Raw genomic sequence first — 21,740 nt, 5'->3', positions numbered from 1 at the left:
TGGTGGTCTCCTCCTCAGGAGTTTGGCAGACAGATGTTTCCGTCCACCAAACTCCTAATGACCCCTTTGGTCTGCGTTCTAGGTTTTAAGGGGGAAGGTTGTCTATTACAGGATACTGAAGGAAACTTGAAAAAAACACTGTACTGCAAAATATATCACAATTAAAACCCAGAATGCCGACTGTGTAGTTTAAACAATATGGTAGTACAAAAGTACCTTTCAAACATTTGTAAAATGTAAAAAGAATTAAAACTACTTTTAATTACTTTTACATGCTTAGATAAACTTGCATGCCCCTTCCTATACACTTATAAAACAGTAAGACCCCATTTATCAACTTAAAGGTCAGAGCACAGTCAAAGTGTAGTCTAAACAATAAGGGTACCTTTTAATTTTGTTAGGGCAGCCATTAGCCAGTAATATACTGTCATTGGCAATTACCCTGGCAGACCACAAAATTACCATAGTACACAATGGCCCAATAAATCACTACATTTTTGTATCTCATGGCCATGATTCACAATGGAAAACCTACACTTCTGTGTAAGTGTACTATTGTTTCCAAGTCACAAAGGCATTTTATTGGTAGTATTCTTAACACTACGCAGCCTCCGCTCATAAAATGATAGGACTGTCCTATCTTTTGTATGTGGAATCTGACACTGATGTCTACCACATGCCAGTCCACTCTATGACATGCCACTACACTTTATGACATTACATGCCACTCTACTCGACAACCCACTCCAGAGGTATTGCTTTCAGTACCTCCAGGCCAGAGGTATTGGTTTCAGTTTTCTCCATTTGTATGAGTTACATTTTTCCAGGCTCCTAGACCACCAGTGCTCGGATCTGTGATGGAAACCTATTAGAGACTGTCTGAGTTCCACCTCCATTGAAGATACTGTTGTATCTAGTCTGTTACTGGAATAAAGGCTTCATATTCCTGACAAATTGGGTTTAAATAGGCAAGCAGAAATTGTTCCACCGGTTGAAATTGCAATTAAGCTAAAATCAAAACAGTTAATGTAGATGACAGCAGACCCTGATTCTTCCATCTTTGATGTGATGTTAATTTCTGTTTTTTTGGGGAAGGGAAAACATCTGACCAATAAGACCCAATACAATACAGGTTCTAAACTGGATCTAGATGTGTTTTCCAGATTTAGGAGAATGTTCTGAACCTGAAGAATGCTGCAGACAACCTGATTTTCTTCCTAAATCTATGAAAACGAAGAGGACAAAATGAACTAGTTGTCTAAATGAGGGAATGCTTGAATACCCTGTAAACATATCAGACCTATGAAAAGGGCTTTGTGTAGACCCTTGGGGTGATATCTGACCAAACCGTAAGCCTAAGAACCGATAATAAGACCTTGAGGACAAAATCATAGCTTCTTCAGAGAGCTTGCATGGATTGGGATATGAAGATATACGACGTCATGTAAACTCCTTATGTTTTGAAGTAGAAACTTGTCTGTAAGTACACTATTCTAAAGTTCTGATTAGATATTGAAAGAATTCACCCTTTTCAGCTCTAACAATGGTCTGAAGCCCTATAATGCTTTTGCACTTGTTACAGAATGGAAAGCTCACCAGCTGCTTTTTCTTCAGGAGAACAGGAACACTCACTGTTTTCTTCAGAAGATCTTCAATTCCTTCAGTGAGCAATTTGGATATTAGTTGGGGAGGAACATAGGGCCACATGTACAAATGTTTGGATTTGCGATTTCCTAATTGCGATTCCATGCGAATCGCAATTAGGGAATTGCACTTCCAAATGTAGGAAACCCCACTGAGTTACTTTTGTGATTCTCTGTGGGTCGCGAATAGCCCTGCCTCATTAATATCAATGAGATAGGTCACAATTTGCGACCCGCTGGGAATTGCAAAAATCACAGGGCTGGTGGCCTGCTGGTGTAAGCAGGCCATCATGTCTGTGATTGCTGTTAAATAAAGCTATCTTTTTTTTTTAACAAAGCCTGTTTTCCTTACAGGAAAACAGGCTGTGTTTAAAAAGAAAGAAAACAAACTGTTTCAGTTTCATTTTTGAAGAGTATGCAGTGGTCCGTGGAACCACTGCGGGCTCTTAAAAAACTTTTTCCCATGCATTCACAAAGGGGGAGGGGTTAGCACCAATTTGAAATTGGTGCTAACTGCGATTGTTTTGCAACCGCATTCACAGTCACAAAACAATCATACATGCCATTAGATTCGGTATTAGTAAGGGACGCCCTGAACACGCCCCTTCCTAATACCAAATCACAAAACCCGAATTGTGATTTTTCTAGTCGCAAACTGGCAGTGACTACAAAAATGTTTTGTACATGTGGCCCTCAGTCAACAAAAGTAATAATGGCATGAGTATTGTTAGATCCAATTAAGATTTCAGTGATTTAAACCTGAGCTCATCCCCTTTAAGCTAAAGCACAGAGTTGACTGGTTTCATTTGAGAAAATGTCTAAAGCATTTATAAGTACCAAAACAGTTAAAAGCTGAATACACAGCACTATCTAAATCCCAGTCTAATATTTAAGCATAGGGAATATTCTAACAAACAAAACAACACCGAAATGACAATGATCCAATAAGGAGAACCAGAGATATGATTTTTAACATTTTAAAAGAAAATAGGCCCAAAAAACACAACCTGCTAACCACACGCAACTGGTTACTCTAGACCAGGACAAGGGTAGGGTTTAAGGCTGACAACAGTAAAGCACAGATTGAATATGAGGACAGGGTGGCCTTAGTCAAAGAGTTTCTTTGGGTTTTAAAAATTTCCAGAGAAGTTGGAATCTTAAGCGGGTCGTGGCCCGAGACTGGGTCATTGATGACGGGTTGAATTTGCAATTTAAATCTACATAGCGAGGTTACAGGTAGCAGGCCTACAGTTATGTTTTGCATTGCCACTTTAGTTGGGGTAAAAAATATGCTGCAGGCCACTAGTGACATTTAACTTGCATGTCCTGAGTATTAGATTTTGTGCCATATTGTAGGAGCTATAGCTAAGTTAAATGTGCCAAGTAGGAGTTTAGCCAATTGTGGCATGTTTTAGGGGTCCGAGCACACGAAATGGGGTCTGGCTAGCAGGGTCCAAGTTCACAGAGTCAAAAAAGACAACAGCATCAGGCCAAACGTATGAGGTTGATTGTCCAGAAAGAGGCATTCTCTTACACATCCTAATAATTCTTGCCAGCATAGATGACACTTTGATTTACAAGTCAGTTAACATATTTGGAATGGGAAATTGAAAACAACTGGAATTTATAAGATCCCTCTCAGGATTTCCAGGATTTCCAGGGAACAATTGTCTGCAATGAATGCTTTCCAAAAATCATGGAAAAATCACAATCTTTCTTCTGTGTCTATTTTCTGGTGTTTCTAAGCATAGTGATGCTTACGAGGGATGTTTCCTTGTGCTGCTGACTTGGCCTAAGACTTATTTAAGAATAGGTCCTCCTAGCCACTACTCCTGTATTGAAATGGTTGTGTAGTACCCTTTGTAACGGATAGTGTACCAAAAGCTTTTCTGAAACCAAAACCTCTGGACTTAGGTGTAATTTGGACTAGGAATATCCGTAGGTGGAATATGAACTAAAAGCAGGAGTTGGTCTCTAAAAAAAGATAAAGCTGATAACCCCAACAATACAGGAGATTTTTCCCATGTTGTGTGGTCCTTTTTGCCTCATTGTTAAGTTTTACCTGGCAGTGATAGGAAAAAAAACATCCAACTGCCCACTCTAAATTTGGTTAGACAGTCAGATGGCTTACCTCTAACAGCCTTGTTGGGTCTTCAGAGTAATCTGGTGATGGAGAAGGACTAGGCTCTGTTATCGACGTACCTTCGGCTACTCTCCTCTAAATCAGGTGGGTTTACTGTGAGCTTGGCACCGAGGGTACTCCATTGCAGTTGTGATAGAGTTCTCTCTCCACCAAACTCTGAATCTGCCCTAAAGTCTCATGAGGTCTGATGCTAATGCTACTGTTTTAACCAGAATTGGTATACGAAGAATAATGATCAAATAGAAAACACCAGGGTTGATAAACGCATTACCCTATGTTCATAAAATGAAAAAAATTAAACAAGAGAGGCAGGATTTATCTTATCTTGAAGAAAGTGGTTGGATGAGTAATGAAGAAGCCATATTGGAATGCACTTTTATTTTAGCTGGGATTAGTAAACACAGTCAGTTAATCCTGACCCTCGATATACCTCTGTAAAGAAAATTGTTGTCCAGAGATTTTCATTTTTCATTTGTGTTTTTGGATCATTAGAGAAGTCATTTAGCTTAGGTAGACATTGCTGCTCTGGGCCAAATTTTTTCAGAATGAAATTTTTTAAAATGGCTTATTTGCTGCAGTGATGATGTAATATTTCAGGAACCATGAGACCCATACACTTCCTTTGGATGTTAAAACATAGGTTTTGGGGGTCACGTATTCTTAGAGAGACAGAAAATAACTCCTCAGAGCAAGAATAAATATATATAGAAATAAACACATAATGATGGTTTTTAATCCTTTTATGTATACACCAAACAATGCTTATGATCTGAAAAGATAGGCCCTCATTACAACCCTGGCAGTCAGTATTAAAGCGGTGGTAACACCACCAACAGGCTGGCAGTAAAAAAAAATGGAATCATGACCACAGCGGAAACCGCCAACACATACAGCCCCTTTAACACTCTGACCGTCACGGCGGTAGCAACAAACACCGCAGCGGTAACCGCCAACACAGGTGGAAGACAAGGTTCCGCCCACTGTATTACAAGAGGCCTATCCGCCACCTTTTCCGGGGCAGCACCAACGCCATCAAAAGCACAGCGGAAACAGTGTTCTGAAGGGAAACAACTCACCTCTCGACACTCAAGGAAGAACCAGGACGCCACGGAGCCCGAGCTGCAGGTCTTCCCCATGCTGGTGTATCTGCTTATACACCAGCTACAACATCACACTACAGTCTACGCCACTCCAATCTAGGTCTCTCCACTCCAAGGCACTGTACAACATGCCACTGCATCACACGCCACTCCACTCTACTGTACAACATGCCACTACACTCTACTCTACTCCACAACAACAGTCTTGCTACTTTACTCTGTGACAGCCCACTCCATTCTAAGACATGCCCTGTACTTTATGACACCCTACACTCAATGACATGTCACTCCACTCTACAACACTCCAGGACACTCAACACCACTCCACCCATGACATACCATGCCACTCCACAACATACCACTCCACTCTACTACATGCCAGTCAACTATATGACATGCCACTCCAGTGTATACCTCTCTGCTGTACAACTCTCTAATCCATTCTATGACATTCTACTCTCTTCTTCTGTACAACACTGTACTTTATGCCACTCTGCAAAACTCTACTTCACTCCATGCCATTCTACATCATTCTACTCCACTGTAGAACACTCTAGCTAACTCCCTCTATTCCACCTCACACCACATTACTCCATTCTACTCCATGCTGCAGTTCTGCACCATAGCCCACTGTATGACACTACCCTACTCTATTCCACGATACTCTACAACATGCCACTCCAGTATATGCTATTCTACTCTATGCAGTTTGGTTATATTTCACTCTACACCACTTGACTCTACAGTATACCATTCTATTCCACTCCACTCTAAGCCATTTCAATGTATGCTATATACACTGAACACCACTCCACTCTACACCAAATCACTGTATGTCACTCCACTTGACACCCCCGCACTTAAGCCACTCCACTCTATGCCACTTCATTTTATGCCACACCACTGTACCTTACTCCAATGTACATCACTTCACTCAACAATATTCCACTCTACACCACTTTACTCTATGCCACTCTACTATATAAAGCTCCACTTTACACCAATCCACTCTACATCTCTCCACTCCAAACTTTTCTGCTCTATGCCACTTGCCTCTACACCACTCAACAGCCACTCAAATCTGTGCCATTCCAGTCTACGCCACTCTAATCAATGCCACTCCAATCAATGTGACTCCACTCTTTGCTCCTCCGCTCTACGGCACTCCACTCTACATTATTGAACTTTACACCACTCTACTCTGTGCTAATCCACTATTCACCGCTCCACTCTATGCCACTCCACTTTATTCATTTTCGCTGTATGCACTCGACTCTCCACCTCACCACCTTCCTGCACAGTGTTGTCAACTCGCTGGCCACACTACATTAACTATAACTCACCACTCTACCAAGCACAGAGTGTTATAATTGATTTAATTATACATGTCATGAGTCTTATTAGAAATGCTATGATTTATCACTGATGTAATTTGAAAGCTTATAAGCAGTTCATGAAGAATGCGCAAGTTGTAGTTAATGCAGTGTTGCTAGCGAGTTAACAACAGTGTGTATGCATGTGCAAGAGTTATAGTAATTTGAAGGTTGTGCTTACATTATAAATTTAAGGTATAACTAATTTTAAAATTTCTAATGTTTGCGTAGTTTAAGCTTGGATCGTATAGAAAGAATAAATAAAGTTTCATAAGTATAATTACTTTAACATTTGGGTTTATATTTGAATATGTATTGCTTATATATATGTATACACACATATCTATATGCACATTTATATACATACCAACACACACATATATAGTTTTTAAAAAACGAAAGTGATGTTTTAGTTAGGAATGGTAATATGATTTTAGGCTATATTAAAAAAAAATATGACTTCACTAAAAAACAAAACAAGAGTTAAAGTGGAGTTATAGTCTACTGACCTAACTGTAACTTGCACTCTACTATGTACTATTTATAATTTCACTTTCTACCACACTCATGACATGATTCGAATGTTGGCCGGAGGTAGCATCTCTCCATGTTCTCCCACCCAGACAGCAACCTGTGGGCAGACCCTGTGTTCAACTCCCATTGGGCAGTGAGTCTCCTCCAAAGCTGCATGCTGCCTTCACCTGTTCTCAGCAACTTACTGTAGACACTCAGGCCATGCCTCATTTTTTTTTTCCCCAATCCTGCAAGAATCTTGCAGGAGACAACATGGCCCCTACACTGTTGTAGGACTCCCGCTAGAGTCCAGGGGGCAACATTGGCTCTTGTAAGACCCCCATGGGATCACAGTAAAAATATTGCTTTTATATGTGGCTTTGAGGGGCTCTGGGATTCCCCCAAGAAGGACCAGGGGGGTCAGAGTACATACACATAATTCCCTTTCACCTTTTTATTTTTAATTTTCAGGACACCAAGACTGAGTCTCCAGGTCCTGAAATGGCAGACGCAACATTTATTTTCATGTTACAGGCAACCAGTTGAAATGCAAGTTTCCGCATGAGGGCTAGGAAGCATTTATCTCCTGCAGGAGCAAAGTAGCTAATGGGGGAAAAAAAAAACTGGGCCAATCAGATCACTCTATTATTTGAAGTTGTTTGATCACAGAACTCTTGCAAGCCTCATGTGAATCCAACCATTAAAATATATGTTTTTTAACCTTAATTTCTCAAAAACAACTGAACTAATTCACAAAATGCAGTCTTCCTGGCCCAGGTTCTAGCTTTCTGCAAAATTTGGTATTATCCCATTCAGCCATTTTCGCAAGTATAACTGTTCAGTTTTTTTCTGGAAAATTGCATACTGTTAGACCTGACAGCCTTAGGGTGGTCACCTCTAACTTTTTGCCTGCCTCCCTCCACTTTTTGACACTGTTTTTGCTGGTTTTTAGACTCTGCACACTTTACCACTGCTAACCAGTGCTAAAGTGCATATGCTCTCTCCCTTTAAACATGGTAACATTGGATCATCCCCAATTGGACTATTTAATTTACTTATAAGTCCATAGTAGAAGGCACTATATGTGCCTAGGGCTTGTAGATTAAATGCTACTAGTGGGACTGCAGCACTGATTGTGCCACCCACTTAAGTAGCCCCTTAACCTTGTCTCAGGCCCGCCATTGCAAGGCCTGTGTGTCCAATTTCACTGCCAATTCGACTTGGCATTTAAAAGTACTTGCCAAGCCTAAAACTCCCCTTTTTCCAAATATAAGTCACCCCTAAGGGGTGCCCTAGGTAACCCATAGGGCAGGGTGTTGTGTAGGCAAAAGGCAGGACATGAACCTGTGTAGTTTACATGTCCTGGTAGTGTAAAACTCCTAAATTCGTTTTTACACTGCTGTGAGGCCTGCTCCCTTCATAGGCTAACATTCGGGCTGCCCTCATACATTGTTGGAGTGGTAGCTGCTGATCTGAAAGGAGTAGGAAGGTCATATTTAGTATGGCCAGAATGGTAATACGAAATCATGCTGACTGGTAAAGTTGGATTTAATATTACGATTTTAGAAATGCCACTTTTAGAAAGTGATCATTTCTCTGCACTTAAATCTTTAAGTGCCTTACAATCCACGTCTGGCTGGGTTTAGTTGACAGCTCCTTGTGCATTCACTCAGACACACCCCAAACACAGGATACTCAGCCTCACTTGCATACATCTGCATTTTGAATGGGTCTTCCTGGGCTGGGAGGGTGGAGGGCCTGCTCTCACACAAAAGACTGCCACACCCCCTACTGGGACCCTGGCAGACAGGATTGAACTGAAAGGGGACCTGGTGCACTTCTAAGCCACTCTTTGAAGTCCCCCCCACTTCAAAGGCACATTTAGGTATAAAAACAGGGCCTCTCTTCTACCACCTCAGACACTTCCTGGAGAAGATACTTGTAACCAGAACCTGCATCCTGCCAAGAAGAACTGGCTGGCTGCCCAAAGGACTCACCTGACTGCTTTCTGTGAAGGACTGCTGCCTTGCCTTTGCCCTGCTGCCTTGCTGCTCCCTGGCTGTGGTGAAGAAGTGCTCTCCAAGGGCTTGGATAGAGCTTGCCTCCTGTTCCCTGAAGTCTCAGGACCAAAAAGACTTCTCTCTTGCAACTGGACTCCTTGTGTGGTGAAAATGTGACGCACAGCTTGCCAAAAACAATGCACAGCCTGTCCCGCAGTGAAAAATTCACTGCACGCCGAACCGGAACGATGCCGCTCGACTTCGCAAGGAAAAGATCGACGCTGCACCGGCGGTGCGAGCGGAACTTCGAGGCACGGCCCACCAGATCGACACACAGCCGACCTGGGAAGACGCAGCTCGACTTACAGAGGAGAAATCGTTGCGGCGCCTGCTGTGCGGGAGAGATTTCCCTGCACCGCCCACCGGAATGACACAGAGCTTGTCGCAAGCCCAGGATTCCACACACAGCCCCCGGGGGCGTCTGAAAACCACACAACCCGAAGAGGATCCACGACCGAGCGCCGGAAATCTCCGCACAGCCGTCCCTGCATGGAAACTAAACAACGCATTGTCTGTGTGCCGCCTGATAAATCGACACACACCCCTTTGTTTTCCTGCTTCTCCTCCTCTGCGGCCCTTTGCGGAGACCTTTCACGCTAACCAGGTACTTTGTGCTTGAAAGAGACTTTGTTTGCTTGTAAAAGACTTAAGACACTTTATATCACTTTTCAGTGGTATCCTTACATTTTCTTATTGCATCTTTGATCGTTTTGACATGCAAATATCCAGATAAATATTATATATTTTTCTAAACACTGTGTGGTGTATTTTTGTGGCGCTATATTGTGTTATTGTATAATTTATTGCACAGATACTTTACACATTGCCTTCTAAGTTAAGCCTAACTGCTCAGTGCCAAGCTAACAGAGGGTGGGTACAGGATCATTTGGATTGTGTGTGACTTACCCTGACTAGAGTGAGGGTCCTTGCTTGGACAGGGGTAACCTGACTGCCAACCAAAGACCCCATTTCTAACACATACGAATATTGTATTTTGAGACCTCATTTTTTCTTGAGCTTTGCTTGACTGATCACCTTAAATTTTTCAGGAAACAGCAGAGACGGGTGAACTTTAAAAATGATAAATAAATATAAATTATTGTAAAATATATAAAAATACTACATGTTTATATTTTTGCTTCTTCAAATAATTTTATTTAATTTACATTATTTCACATGAGGTTCTATTTTACGATCCTACCTCTATTATTTCCTATGGGAGGGTACTGCAGTAACATTGATTGGCCATGTGTAGTCCTGGACAAATTAATCAGTTACTATAAAAGTATAAGTTATTGCAAAAGTCCAGTTTGTGAATACCAAAAAGTAGTAAACGTACACAAAAGTGTAAATTTACTCAAAAGTGTAAATTACTTTTGTGAATGAGGCTCTCTATTTTTTATAGAGTGTAAGCAAAAGTAACAAACATATTAATTTTGAAAGTCAAACAAACCCAGCCCCGGTATTTGGTTGGTTTTATCTTCGACTGAATGTAGGTTTGCAAATCTTCTTTTTCATCTTTGTGTTTATAGCCTGGAAATACACAGTGGAAGGCTTTTCAGGGTTTGCTTCCTCACATGTTATTCCTTGGTATTGGTTTTGGATAATTTTGGTCACTTTAAAATCAGCAAGGGGTACACTCGCAGTGGGTGATTTATGCTACTCACACCTAAACCCTCATTATGAGTGCACTAGTCCCAAATGTGATAATTATTTCATCTGTTAAAGTCAATAATCCAGAAATGAGACGTTAATTGCATCAGTAATTATCACCTATTTTGAGTTTACCTCTGTAAATAAGGCATAATTATCGAATGATGGTGCTTTTCTCAACAAAATCGGAATATTTTAGTATTTTCCGGGCATTTTTTGGTTAGTAACTTTCGGCTAGTTTTAATGTTTTAATTGGCAAAAAAATCTTTGAAATACTGAGGGGTCCAGTATTAATAGTAAAAACTCCTAATTCCAGTATGTACAGCAACAGAAGTTTCCACACATTCTGGAATTGCCTGGACCACTAGTAATGAGGGTCTAAGGAGCAGAATAAACAGCTTATGCGCAATTTTGTATTTGTCATGTGGTGCTCTATTTATCAGGTAAGTGGTTATTAAGTGGGTCTGTGGAGGGCTCGCAAATGGAATGAGAAATTCTGTAATAGGACAGTGGCTAGAGTTTAGAGGTGGTTAAGTCGTCAATGCATTGCAATGGTGGTGCAACTTTTCTTCTTTAAAGGAAAGTAAGGGTGTGTGCAGAACAGCACAAAAGCAATACATAATGCTTCGTGAAAGACCGTTACAACACCCAATAACTATAAAGTGGATGGATCAAAAATACGAAAGACACAAAAACTATTTCTCAGGGGGGTGCTGACCTATTGCCCTTGTCTCTATTTATTTCGAATTGGTGGTTTGGAAGCTGGCAGACAGCAATAAATCTGTCCTTCTAAAAAAGAAGCCTCCAAGTTATGATTTACACATGCTAGTGGTTAGTTACAATTTGATCTTCCTCAAAAGGTTTGTATGTAACCATTTTCAATGTTAAATACATGTTCCAAAAGACACATAAATGTTCGATCTTTGGAAGGGGCTACAGGCCAACCCAATTAAAGGAGTAGATGTGTATTTCACTGAGAAAGCTAAATCTTGTTTATTATTCCAGGGTATGTAATTTAATTTGCTGATTTATCACTGAAGGCCTGAAAGTCAATAAGGCTTGTTTACAAACGCATGTACTCTGTCCTAGTCCTCGATTCAGGGGACATCTGCATATTTATGAGATGAATGAGAGCATTCCCAGATTTGGAGTCTTGTCTGAATTCTTTGTACGGTAACGCGGGAGTTATTAAAAAGAACGTGAAGCACCTTTACAGAACTAGGGGGGTCATTACGACCTCGGCGGTCTTTTCAAAAGACCGCCGAGGCCGCGGGAGACAGAACACCGCCATTGCCGGCGGTATTCCTGGCTCCCTATTATGACATTTCCGCTGGGCCAGCGGACGGTAACAGTGTTACCGTCCGCTGGCCCAGCGGAAATGTCAAATCAACATTGCTGCCGGCTCATAATAGAGCCGGCGGCAATGCTGATGTGCAGCGGGTGCAGTAGCACCCGTCGCGCATTTCACTGCCCGAAATTCAGGCAGTGAAATGCGCAACGGGGCTATGCCAGGGGGCCCCTGCATTGCCCATGCCAAGTGCATGGGCAGTGCTGGGCCCCCCAGGGGCACCCCAAGTCCCCTTACTGCCAGCCTTTCAATGGCGGTGTGTACCGCCACGGACAGGCTGGCGGTCGGGGACTCATATTCCCCAGGGCAGCGGTGCATGCACCGCTGCCCTGGGGATTATGACCGCCAGGCGGAATCCTAGCGGGAAAGTGGAGGGGCCGGCGGTATGGCCGTGGCTTTTCCGCCACGGTCATACTTTCTGGCAGAACACCGCCAGTCTGTTGGCGGTGTTACCGCCAACTTACCGCCGGCCGCCAGGGTGGTAATGACCCCCTAGGGCCTTTCACATTTGCATTTCAAGCACAGCAGTTTCACTGAAGTGTCCTATTTTTTCCAGTTGTTGATTTTTACTCCGTTAATGCAAATGTGCAGTGCAGGAGAAGGGCAGGGAACAGCGAATACCAAATAAAATGTGCTTCAACAGTAAAAGATTACTGGCAAATTGGTGCATTTATTCAAAGAAAGAGCATCTGATTATGTGTGAATGTAGGAACAAATTATGATTACACTACAAGCAGATTCGGTGATTAAAATCAGTTCGCCTACGAATACTTCTCATTGACTCTTTGAACAAAATATTCTTACTTTTTTTCTACAGGGTGGGATGTATGTTTTCCAGCTTTTCGACTCCTATGCGGCTAGTGGAATGTGCCTTCTGTTTGTGGCTGTATTTGAATGCATTTGCATTGGCTGGGTTTATGGTAAGTCACAATGAGGATGTTGTTTTCCTAATGTGACATTATTTTACATTCCCTTATATAACATTTTAAATGAACTGTATCTTGCATGCTGTGACAATGTAAGATCTTACTTCAATAAAACGTCACTGTTTACATGGCTCTGATTTAAACAATGGAAACAAACATTTTAGACGGTATCTGTGCTGTCGCAGTGGGGCCCCGGGAAGGAATACTTTTTTTAATTTTTTTTTAGTTATTACTCATTTTCGTCTAACTCAAGCCCCATGATGGCAGACAATATTGAATAATATGATAAAGACTGAGATAGATAAATAGACAGAAGTAAGGTAGAGAAAAAGATCACTTTTAAAGTAGGGGCCATGGGCAATTGCCTTCTCTGCTCATACCTTAAAATGTTTTTGGACAGTAGTAGTTTGTATCTGGTAGTATGAAATAATTTATTTTTTCATGGTAAGGAAACGTGCTACTTAGCAGAAACAGATGATAAAGAAAACAATTGCTCAAATTCCAGCGGAATGTGCAAAATCCACCATCCATTAAATATGTTTCAACAAACAGTATCTCGTTCTCTGGCTTAGAAATGTCATTTCTAGGTCCGGGGTGCAGCTTCCATTGGTGCCACAGTTGCCGTGTCCTGAGGGACCACTGAATCCTGATTATTGCTGTATTTTTCAATCCAAACAGCGACCACGGGCTGAAGTATAAATGTGCATGTGGACAACATTTGTGGTTAAAATTTACAAATATAATAAAATAAAATCAAACGCTGTTATATGGGATCTCAAAAACCGTGTTTTCATAAAATGGCAAGCTTCTTTTTTTGGGATGATTAATGCATTAATCAAATATCAAAAGCGAGTATTTCTGGCAAAAAATAGTGATTTGCCAGATTAGCTGGAGTTTAAGGTAAATTTACAGTATGTATATATAATGAGAGAAGTAATCCATTTTAAAGAGTGCCAATGTGATATTTGGAGAAAGAAAACTTTATTGTCCTCCAAGCTGAATCATCCACTGCCACTTGCTGCCCCTACACTCCCAACTCTCTGAGCAGTTCCCGATAATGGTTCCAACACTGATTCTGATAACTGTATCAGAGGCCCTTGTCCCTCGTAGAATCAGCTGCCTCAATTGTCCATTTATCCATTTCTCCGGTTGAGGCAGGGCCTAACCTCATAAACAACTGGGCCATATGTGAACCGGGGCATGAGAGGCCCAATGGGGTTAATACGGTTAATAGGCCTCCTCCCTAGCTGAATTGTCCACAAATTGAGCAGACTCTGGACCTGCCACCTAAATGCTGTCCGTTTTTGGCAGCTTTGGTGGGAGTACTGCTCCTTTCAACTCACAGGAAGGAATAACACCTGGAATTGACACACAAAGTCTGCTATTGGCTCTCATAGAACACCACTTTTGCCATACAAGAGCACTATGATATATGATTGGTGATGAGAATTGAGTGGATAGGTTGCTAACCTAAAATATCTGAGGGGGACTGTGTGGTCATTAACTGCAGGTACCCAGGCTTGGTGCATCACTTGCTTAAATCTATTTGTAGGCCTGGTAATATTGGTTCAACCCCAAGCATGATTCTGCTGGGTTATTTCTATTAATCCAGCCTCCCAGCCTTTTTGGTCAGCCTCAATCAATCAGTATTTGTATAGTGTGGCACTGCCCTCCTAGGGTTATCTGGGTGCTGGGGGTGCAATGTCTCTGTCGAAGAGCCAGATCCTGTGTATCTTCCTGAAATCCTTGAAGGTACCCTGCAAGTGGAGTGATCGCCTGTCATCAACCAGAATCCTTGGGTGCCCCTAGTGTCCCCACCTTCAATAGATTTTAGCCACTATCAGGTCTGGATGGCACTAATTGACTTGTTTCATCTAGGGATCGACAGAGGGGATCTGGAATATTGAGTGATATGGAAGCTGATTTTGATTCTAATGCTTCTTCATACCTCATAGTTGTGGACCATCTTTACTCTGCACATGATACTTTTTGTTTCCCCCTCAATCAGATGTTGCAGCCCCACGCACCTTATAGTCTCCAACTTCCCATATTTGCGGCTCCTTGTGCTTCCAGTGGTAGTGTCCCTGTGCCCTGTATGGCTCTTTCCACCAAGATCGTCTCCTGGAACCTTGCTGGCATCAAAAACAAAATGGCATGTCCTGAGTGGTGTGACCTTGTAGACCAATTTGATATATGCATGTTTCAGGAGACCTGGGCTGTTACACCTCTATTTTGTCCTGGTTTTGATAGCTTTGATCGACCTTCCCTCTTTTTTGGTAAGGGCAGGCCGTCGGGTGTCTTGCAACACCTGGCTGAAAATCACCCTGGTATGTACTTCCAAAGCTATGGATGGTGGATCCCTCGAAGTATTTTGTGTACTCTTGCAATTTCCTGATGGGTTTATCTATGCTTGTATAATGTTTACATTAGGCATGAAGGTAGCTTGACTAGCTTAGATGCTATTGATGTAATTAATGCACACCTGCATTCTCTCATGGCTGACACATTCAGGGCTGTTGCGGGTGACTTCAATTGCAATTTTTAGCCTCTTGACATTGCTACTGATACTCTCAGTGGGAATGAGGGTTAAGTATGGAGCTTTTGCTCAAACTGATAAAAAAATGGTGCTGCCCTGCAACTAAGGGCCAGATGTAGCAAGCAGTTTTGCCCATTCTGTGTCTATGGGAAAATGTGTTCGTACATATGGTCCTAAATGTCTTTATTCTTAATGATGTTCAGGAAGCATGCAATGGGAGAACCCTATCAGACAGAGAGGGGAAAGTCACCTTCATTCGTCAGAGGTGCGCTATCCACATAGGTTATATATTGATTGACATTAGGTTCTGGTTGCCAATAATTGATATAGAGGTTGTCTCTAGGCAATACAGTGATCACAATGCCCTGGACATCTTGCTGAGTTTGATTGGCCATAGCATTCCATTTCAAGAACAAAAACTCTTGATAGGAGGCTACTACCAACTAGCCCTGAGAGAGAATTCTCTAACAGTACACCCTTGGGAGGGTTATGTAGCTATCCACAATCCCCCTGTTTTGCTAGGTCTCTCCCCAGATGGGCCAATGAGGCCAAATGGTATGCCAAGGATTGCAGGCTAGCAAGGTGCACCCTAACGACTGCTATCAAAGGTGGGCCTCAAACCATAATCCAGGAAGCTAAAGTTTCCTATAAATTTGCTCTAAATAAGGTCAAGTGAGACCATGAAGTGGCCAAATGGAAGTCCCTTTGCTTGCAAGGAAAGGATAAAACTATCACTCTGGCAAAGACTGGCTAACAAGGGTTCAGACTTTGCTGCCCCTTTGTGCAGAAACATAACAGATTCCACTCGGGTTGATGATTTTACAGGTCTCTATGCATGTGATTCGAGGTTGAATGAGTTGGTCATACTGGGTCATACTCCCCACTTATATTGTAGCGAGGCCTAGCAACAGAGCATCTGAAGGTGTGTCCATGTCCTGCTCTCTAGGTGGTATAGGCTTCCCAGTAGAATGAGTAGACTAAGGCAAATCATTGCACTTCTTTCCTTATTATTGTGAGTGAAGTTCCCCATGCTATAGACTGGATTACCCCAGGGAAAAGGACAGGGCTGGACATGGTATCAGGGGATCTCTTTAAAGCTGAGAAGGAGATATGGAGCCCCTACCTTGCCCTTTATTTTAATAAGATTATGAATGTGCTTACTATGTCATGGACTTGGGCAGGGGCTGAGTTCATCCCAATTTATAACAAGCATTTGCAATGCAATGGGTCTCGCATTAAGGAGAGTTAGAGCTGTTGGCGTTGTAAATGATAATTACATCTTTGCATTTAGGACCTTATAAATATTTAGCCATGACGGACATTAAACCTTTATCTAAAATAAATTATGTTTGTGCATTCCTTTATACAATTGGCATTCAACTTTAATGGTCTGAACTGAATCTACAGAGCACCAGAGTAAAAATAGCATTTGGAAGAAACATTTTTATGTAAACATACATTCAGCGCCTAGAGGGCATACTCACATAAAAAAATGATAAAGAATATTGCTATGTAATCATATAATTAGCCCCTTGAGAGCATAGTGTATTACACATTTTCAGGCCTAGCAGGCCTTTTAAAAATCATTTAACTGTGGAGTCAGTGGCACAAGCGTGCAGTGCCACAGGTCGTTACTAGATGTTCCTGGTCAACAGCAGAAGGTGAAGTACCACTGGTAGTGGCTAGATGTCCCTGTCAAGCCAACTGAGTAAGCATTGCCTTGGAGCAATTATCATCCCTCAGCCCTTAGCAAGCATAGTGCATTACACATTTGCAGGCTGAGCAGGGCTGTCAGAATACTATTACAAACAGGACCCTTATAACACAAACTCCTCTTGGCTGTAAAAAGTTTCAAATACAAGAGAATTTAAATAAGCATTGAATGGTGGAAGAGGTTATGATATGTGGGCCCCCTTTCACCTAGTGTGACCCACAAGATGGCCTGTACAGAAACAGCACATCGTTCTGAATGTTTTGGTGGTGGTCCCATTTCCCTAGGACCACCACAGGCTGTGTTATGGGCACACACGTGTTGTAAAAGGAATGCCTGCAAATCATTATGGGGTGAGTTTCCCTGAGTCCTGTGAATATTGTAGTATGGGCTCTCCTGCTGTGTTGGGAGGGCCACTGTTGAGGAGTCATTTCTGGGTTGATTTCATGCTATATAAAGCAACAGCTACTTGTAATTACTGATTATGTAAAGTAAGGACCAAGTGATGGGCAAACGTGGAGCCACGCCCGTGAACACAAGTGCTTACTGACAAGCACGAGAGGCAGGAAACAAAGAAAAGTAATCCATCCAAGAAACAGAAAAACATTCCAGGTGTAATTATAGTATACTTGGCTGGTGCTCCTAAGCCAAGTTCAGGAAGTGACGTATCAGCTGCCAAACCAGTTAAGAGGCAGCACAACAATAGCAACACTGCCTTTAACTTATTGTAAGTGGCAGACAGAGGCATGCGGGAGCAAATGTCATCTAACAGGTCTTGCAGACAGTGCATGCGCACTGTCTAAGCTTGAACTAAAAAGGGCCTTAAGTCCCTTCCATCCAACTACCATCCTATTAGTCTTATCGACAATTCGCAGAACCTTTTCAGTCGAATACTGTTAAGCAGATTGAAAGCTCGAATGGGGGATGTGGGAGTGTTGACTCTCTTGCAAGCTGGGTTTACTGCCAAGACCAGTACCATCAATGAAGTACTCCAATTACAATGAATCTACTGGAAATACAGGACCTTGAAAGGTGGACGCCTCAATGTAATCTTCCTTGACCTTAACTCTGCATTTGATCTAGTCCCGAGGGAGGCCTTGTTGAAAGTTTTGGGTGACATATGTAACATATTTAGTAGATGTCTTCAGGAAGTCCCACCTGCATAACTTTGCACAGGTCAGGTGTGGCTCCTATGGGCAGCTGACAGACCCCATTGGAAAGTCTTGGTGTAAGACAGAGGTATGTTTAGCTCATACCCTGTTTTTGTTTTTCAATAAAGATTTTGTGACTTTTCTGGAGCAATGCAAGCATGATGCCCCAGGTCTGGCTAATAGGAAGATTCCTGTGGTCCTGTTTGCGGACAACACCTTGCTGGTCCCAAAATCACCAATGGGTATTCAAAACCTGCAAAACAGTTTGGTGTCTTCTGCAGGCAGAGAGGGCTCAAGATCAACCTTAATAAAACTAAATATATGGTTCTGAATCACTGCCATTTGTCTCGGACACCCCTTGTTCTTAATGGCATTCCATCTGAGAGGTTTTGTACCTTTGAATACCTAGGGCATACACTCAACAAGTATTTTAGTTGGTGGCATTTTGGGAGTTTTCAGGGCACTAGTTTATTTCGAATACCCTTGCATTGCAAATCCATAATTTACAAGCCCGTGGGGGAGGTCACTATACAGTGAGGAACTTTGGGAGCATGATAATGTAAATTACATGGAATTGGCAGAGAATCATTTCATACTTCTCCTCACTAACCTCCCTGCCAGCACACTTCTCATTCCACTCTGGCTAGATCTTGGCAGTCTATCGCTTGTTCACATAGTTAGACTCAGACCATTGTAGTTCTGGAGGAGGATCTGGTCATCTGTGTACTTAATACCTTATCGGATTGGCTTGGAAAAAATGCTAAAGCTCCCTGGGGCTGTAAGGATCCTGTGGCTGGGGTATGTCAAACATTTAACAGAGATAAGGTTTGAGAATTTATGGACCCACCCAGAGACATCATGTAGTATATCCAGTTCTTTGCTTAAAGAGATGTATTGGAGCCATGTGGATGGTGGTCTCCACAGGCTCGGGAAGGAGTTCAAAGGTGCCAATCTCTGGAAGTGTATATGGATGCAATTGAGCCTCCGGCTGCAAAAACTCTGCACATTACATATCATATAGGGACCGTGCCACTTTGAGCTCGTACTGCAAAATGGGGACGCCCTTTCCCGAACAAGAGTTGAATTGCCACTTTTGTTCTGAGATAAAGGAATCCTTAGATCATGTTCTGTATTTCTGTCCACATTATCATGCTTTTAGGAAGACCTGGATTCTGCTGCTATGTCAGAAACTTGATGTTAGGGATTGAAAAATTGTAACAAGGATATTAAGATCTGATCAGCTAAATTATTTGTATTTGTGTCTCCTATTATTTATTATATAAGTTGTGATATAGACAGAAAAGGGTTGCTTTGTTGCCACCTGACTAGGTCCAGGGACTTGTATGCATGTTATGGTTGTACCATGCAATTGGTTGTGACTGTATGAATTGTATGCCGCTTTTTGATTATGGAGGAGGGTTATTAGCACACAGCCGATAACTAAGGCCCTCAATACAACCTTGACGGTCGGACGAGGCTGACTGCCACGGCTGTACCGCCAGTTGGCCGCCCATGCGGCCGGAAACCCGCCGGCCGCATTTTGACATCCCCACTGGGCCGGCGGGCGGAAACAGAGATGTCGGCCGTAACATTAGGAGCCGGCGGCAATGTGGCAGTGCGGCTGGTGCAGCAGCACCCATCGCGTTTTTCACTGTCTGCCAGGCAGACAGTGAAAATCGCGACGGGGCTGTGCCTGGGGGCTCCTGCACTGCCCATGCCAAGTGCATGGCAGTGCAGGGGCCCCCAGGGGCCCCCTCGACTCCCCTTCCCGCCTGCCTCTCACCGCCATGGACAGGCTGGCAGGAAGGGGAGACAAAATCCCCAGGGCAGCCCATGCGACCGGAAACCTGGAGCCGGCGGCAATTTGGCGGTGCAGCAGGTGCAGGCAGACAGTGAAAATCTCAACGGGGCTGTGCCTGGGAGCCACTGCACTGCCCATGCCAAGTGCATGGGCAGTGCAGTGGCCCCCAGGGGCCCCACAACTCCCCTTCCCGCCAGCCTTTCCATGGCAGTGTCTACCGCCATGGACAGGTTGGCGGGAAGGGGAGTCAAAATCCCCAGGGCAGCGCTGCAAGCAGTGCTGCTCTGGTAGATTCAGACCACCAGGACAACCACGGCGGTGTGACCGTGGCGCTACCGCCGCAGTCAAAATATGGGGATTTGTACCACCAGCCTGTTGGCGGTACGATCGCCTCTTCAACCCTGGCGGTCATCGACCTTGTAATGAGGGCCTAAGTCTCTTCTTAACACCATGAATGATCTTCCATTCTTTTTTTTTTTTTTTACTCATTTGCTAATTTATTTCTTTTAACAGAGATGGTTTTAATGATTTGAATGGTTTATTGTATTAGTGTATTACATCTTCTGTGCTTTTTTGGCAATTGCCGAAGCAAAGTAAGATGATGATGAAAAGCAGTTACTTATGGAGAAATTTGTATTTTGTTAGAAAATAGAAAGTTGACGTTTTTAAGAAAATATTTAAAAAGAACATGCTTGTAAATAACAGTTTTATTATATATCACAGCTGCTATATATGGGACGAATATATTAGCTGTGTTGGGGCTAGTAACTGCAGTTACTGCACAAACCTGTAGCTTCCTTGGTGTTAGAAGGCTCTCACCTACTGTTATTTTGATAATGTGTTGATATAAATTGCAAGCTTTTCATAAAATGTTTTCACTAGACATGGCTGTTGTTAGACCTGACAGACTTTGGATGGTCTTCGCCCAACTTTTTGCCTGCCTCACTTTCTATTTTTCTGATCTTGTTTTTACTGGTTTTAGGACTGCTGACCTTTGCTAAAGGGCTTGTGCTCTCTCTCCTAAACATGGCAACATAGGCTCCTACCAATTAGCATATTTAATTAACTTTTAACTCCCCAGTAAAGTGCACTATATGTACCTAGAGCCTGTAAAATAAAGGCTACTAGTAGGCCTGCGTCACTGATTGTGCTACCCACATAAGTAGCCCCTTAGCCCTGACTCAGGCAAGCCATTGCAAGGCCTGTGTAAGCAGTTTTACTGCCACCTTGACTTGCCATTTAAAATCCCTTGCTAAGCCTTAAAACTCCCTTTTTATTTTATGTAAGTCACCTATAAAGTAGGCTAGGCCCTATGCGGCCTACCGGAAAAAGTGCAGTGTATATAAAAGGCAGCACATGTACTCTTAAGTTTAAATTGTCCTGGTAGTAAAAAAAAAAACCAAATTGTTTTTAACTATAGTGAGGCCTTCTCCCCTCATAGGCTAGCATTGGGAATTCCTTAATATAATTTTAAGCTGTAATTCTTGATCAGAAAGGAGTGGCTACATCATGTTTCATATCTTTGGAATGATAAGGATAAATCCTGTTTACTGGTAAAGTCAGATTTAACATTACTAATTTAGAAATGCCACTTTGGAAAGTAGGTATTTCTCTGGTCTTACTGCTCTGTGTGTCTTACAACCTATCTCCAATACACATCTGGACTAGGCTGGGTGACATCTACATTCATACTTTCCATCCAGACAGCCACAAACACAAGACACTTAACTGCATCTGCATTAATCTGCATTCTGATGGGTCTTCCTGGGCTTAAGGATGAGA

General features: G+C 42.6%; 1 protein-coding gene across 1 annotated transcript in view; it reads left to right on the top strand.

Annotated features, from left to right (window-relative positions):
• The window catches only part of SLC6A11 (solute carrier family 6 member 11), a 968,432-nt gene that overhangs the window by 866,915 nt on the left and 79,777 nt on the right, over positions 1-21,740 (top strand). Inside the window, exon 12 of the mRNA XM_069206667.1 lies at positions 12,651-12,753. Coding sequence (XP_069062768.1) covers positions 12,651-12,753 — 103 coding nt within the window. The remainder of the gene's footprint in view (positions 1-12,650; positions 12,754-21,740) is intronic.

The sequence above is a fragment of the Pleurodeles waltl genome, chromosome 9, assembly GCF_031143425.1.
Source record: "Pleurodeles waltl isolate 20211129_DDA chromosome 9, aPleWal1.hap1.20221129, whole genome shotgun sequence".
Classification (NCBI taxonomy): Eukaryota; Metazoa; Chordata; class Amphibia; order Caudata; family Salamandridae; genus Pleurodeles; species Pleurodeles waltl.
Note: the sequence above shows the minus strand (reverse complement) of the source record. Positions and strands in the feature narration are given on the sequence as shown.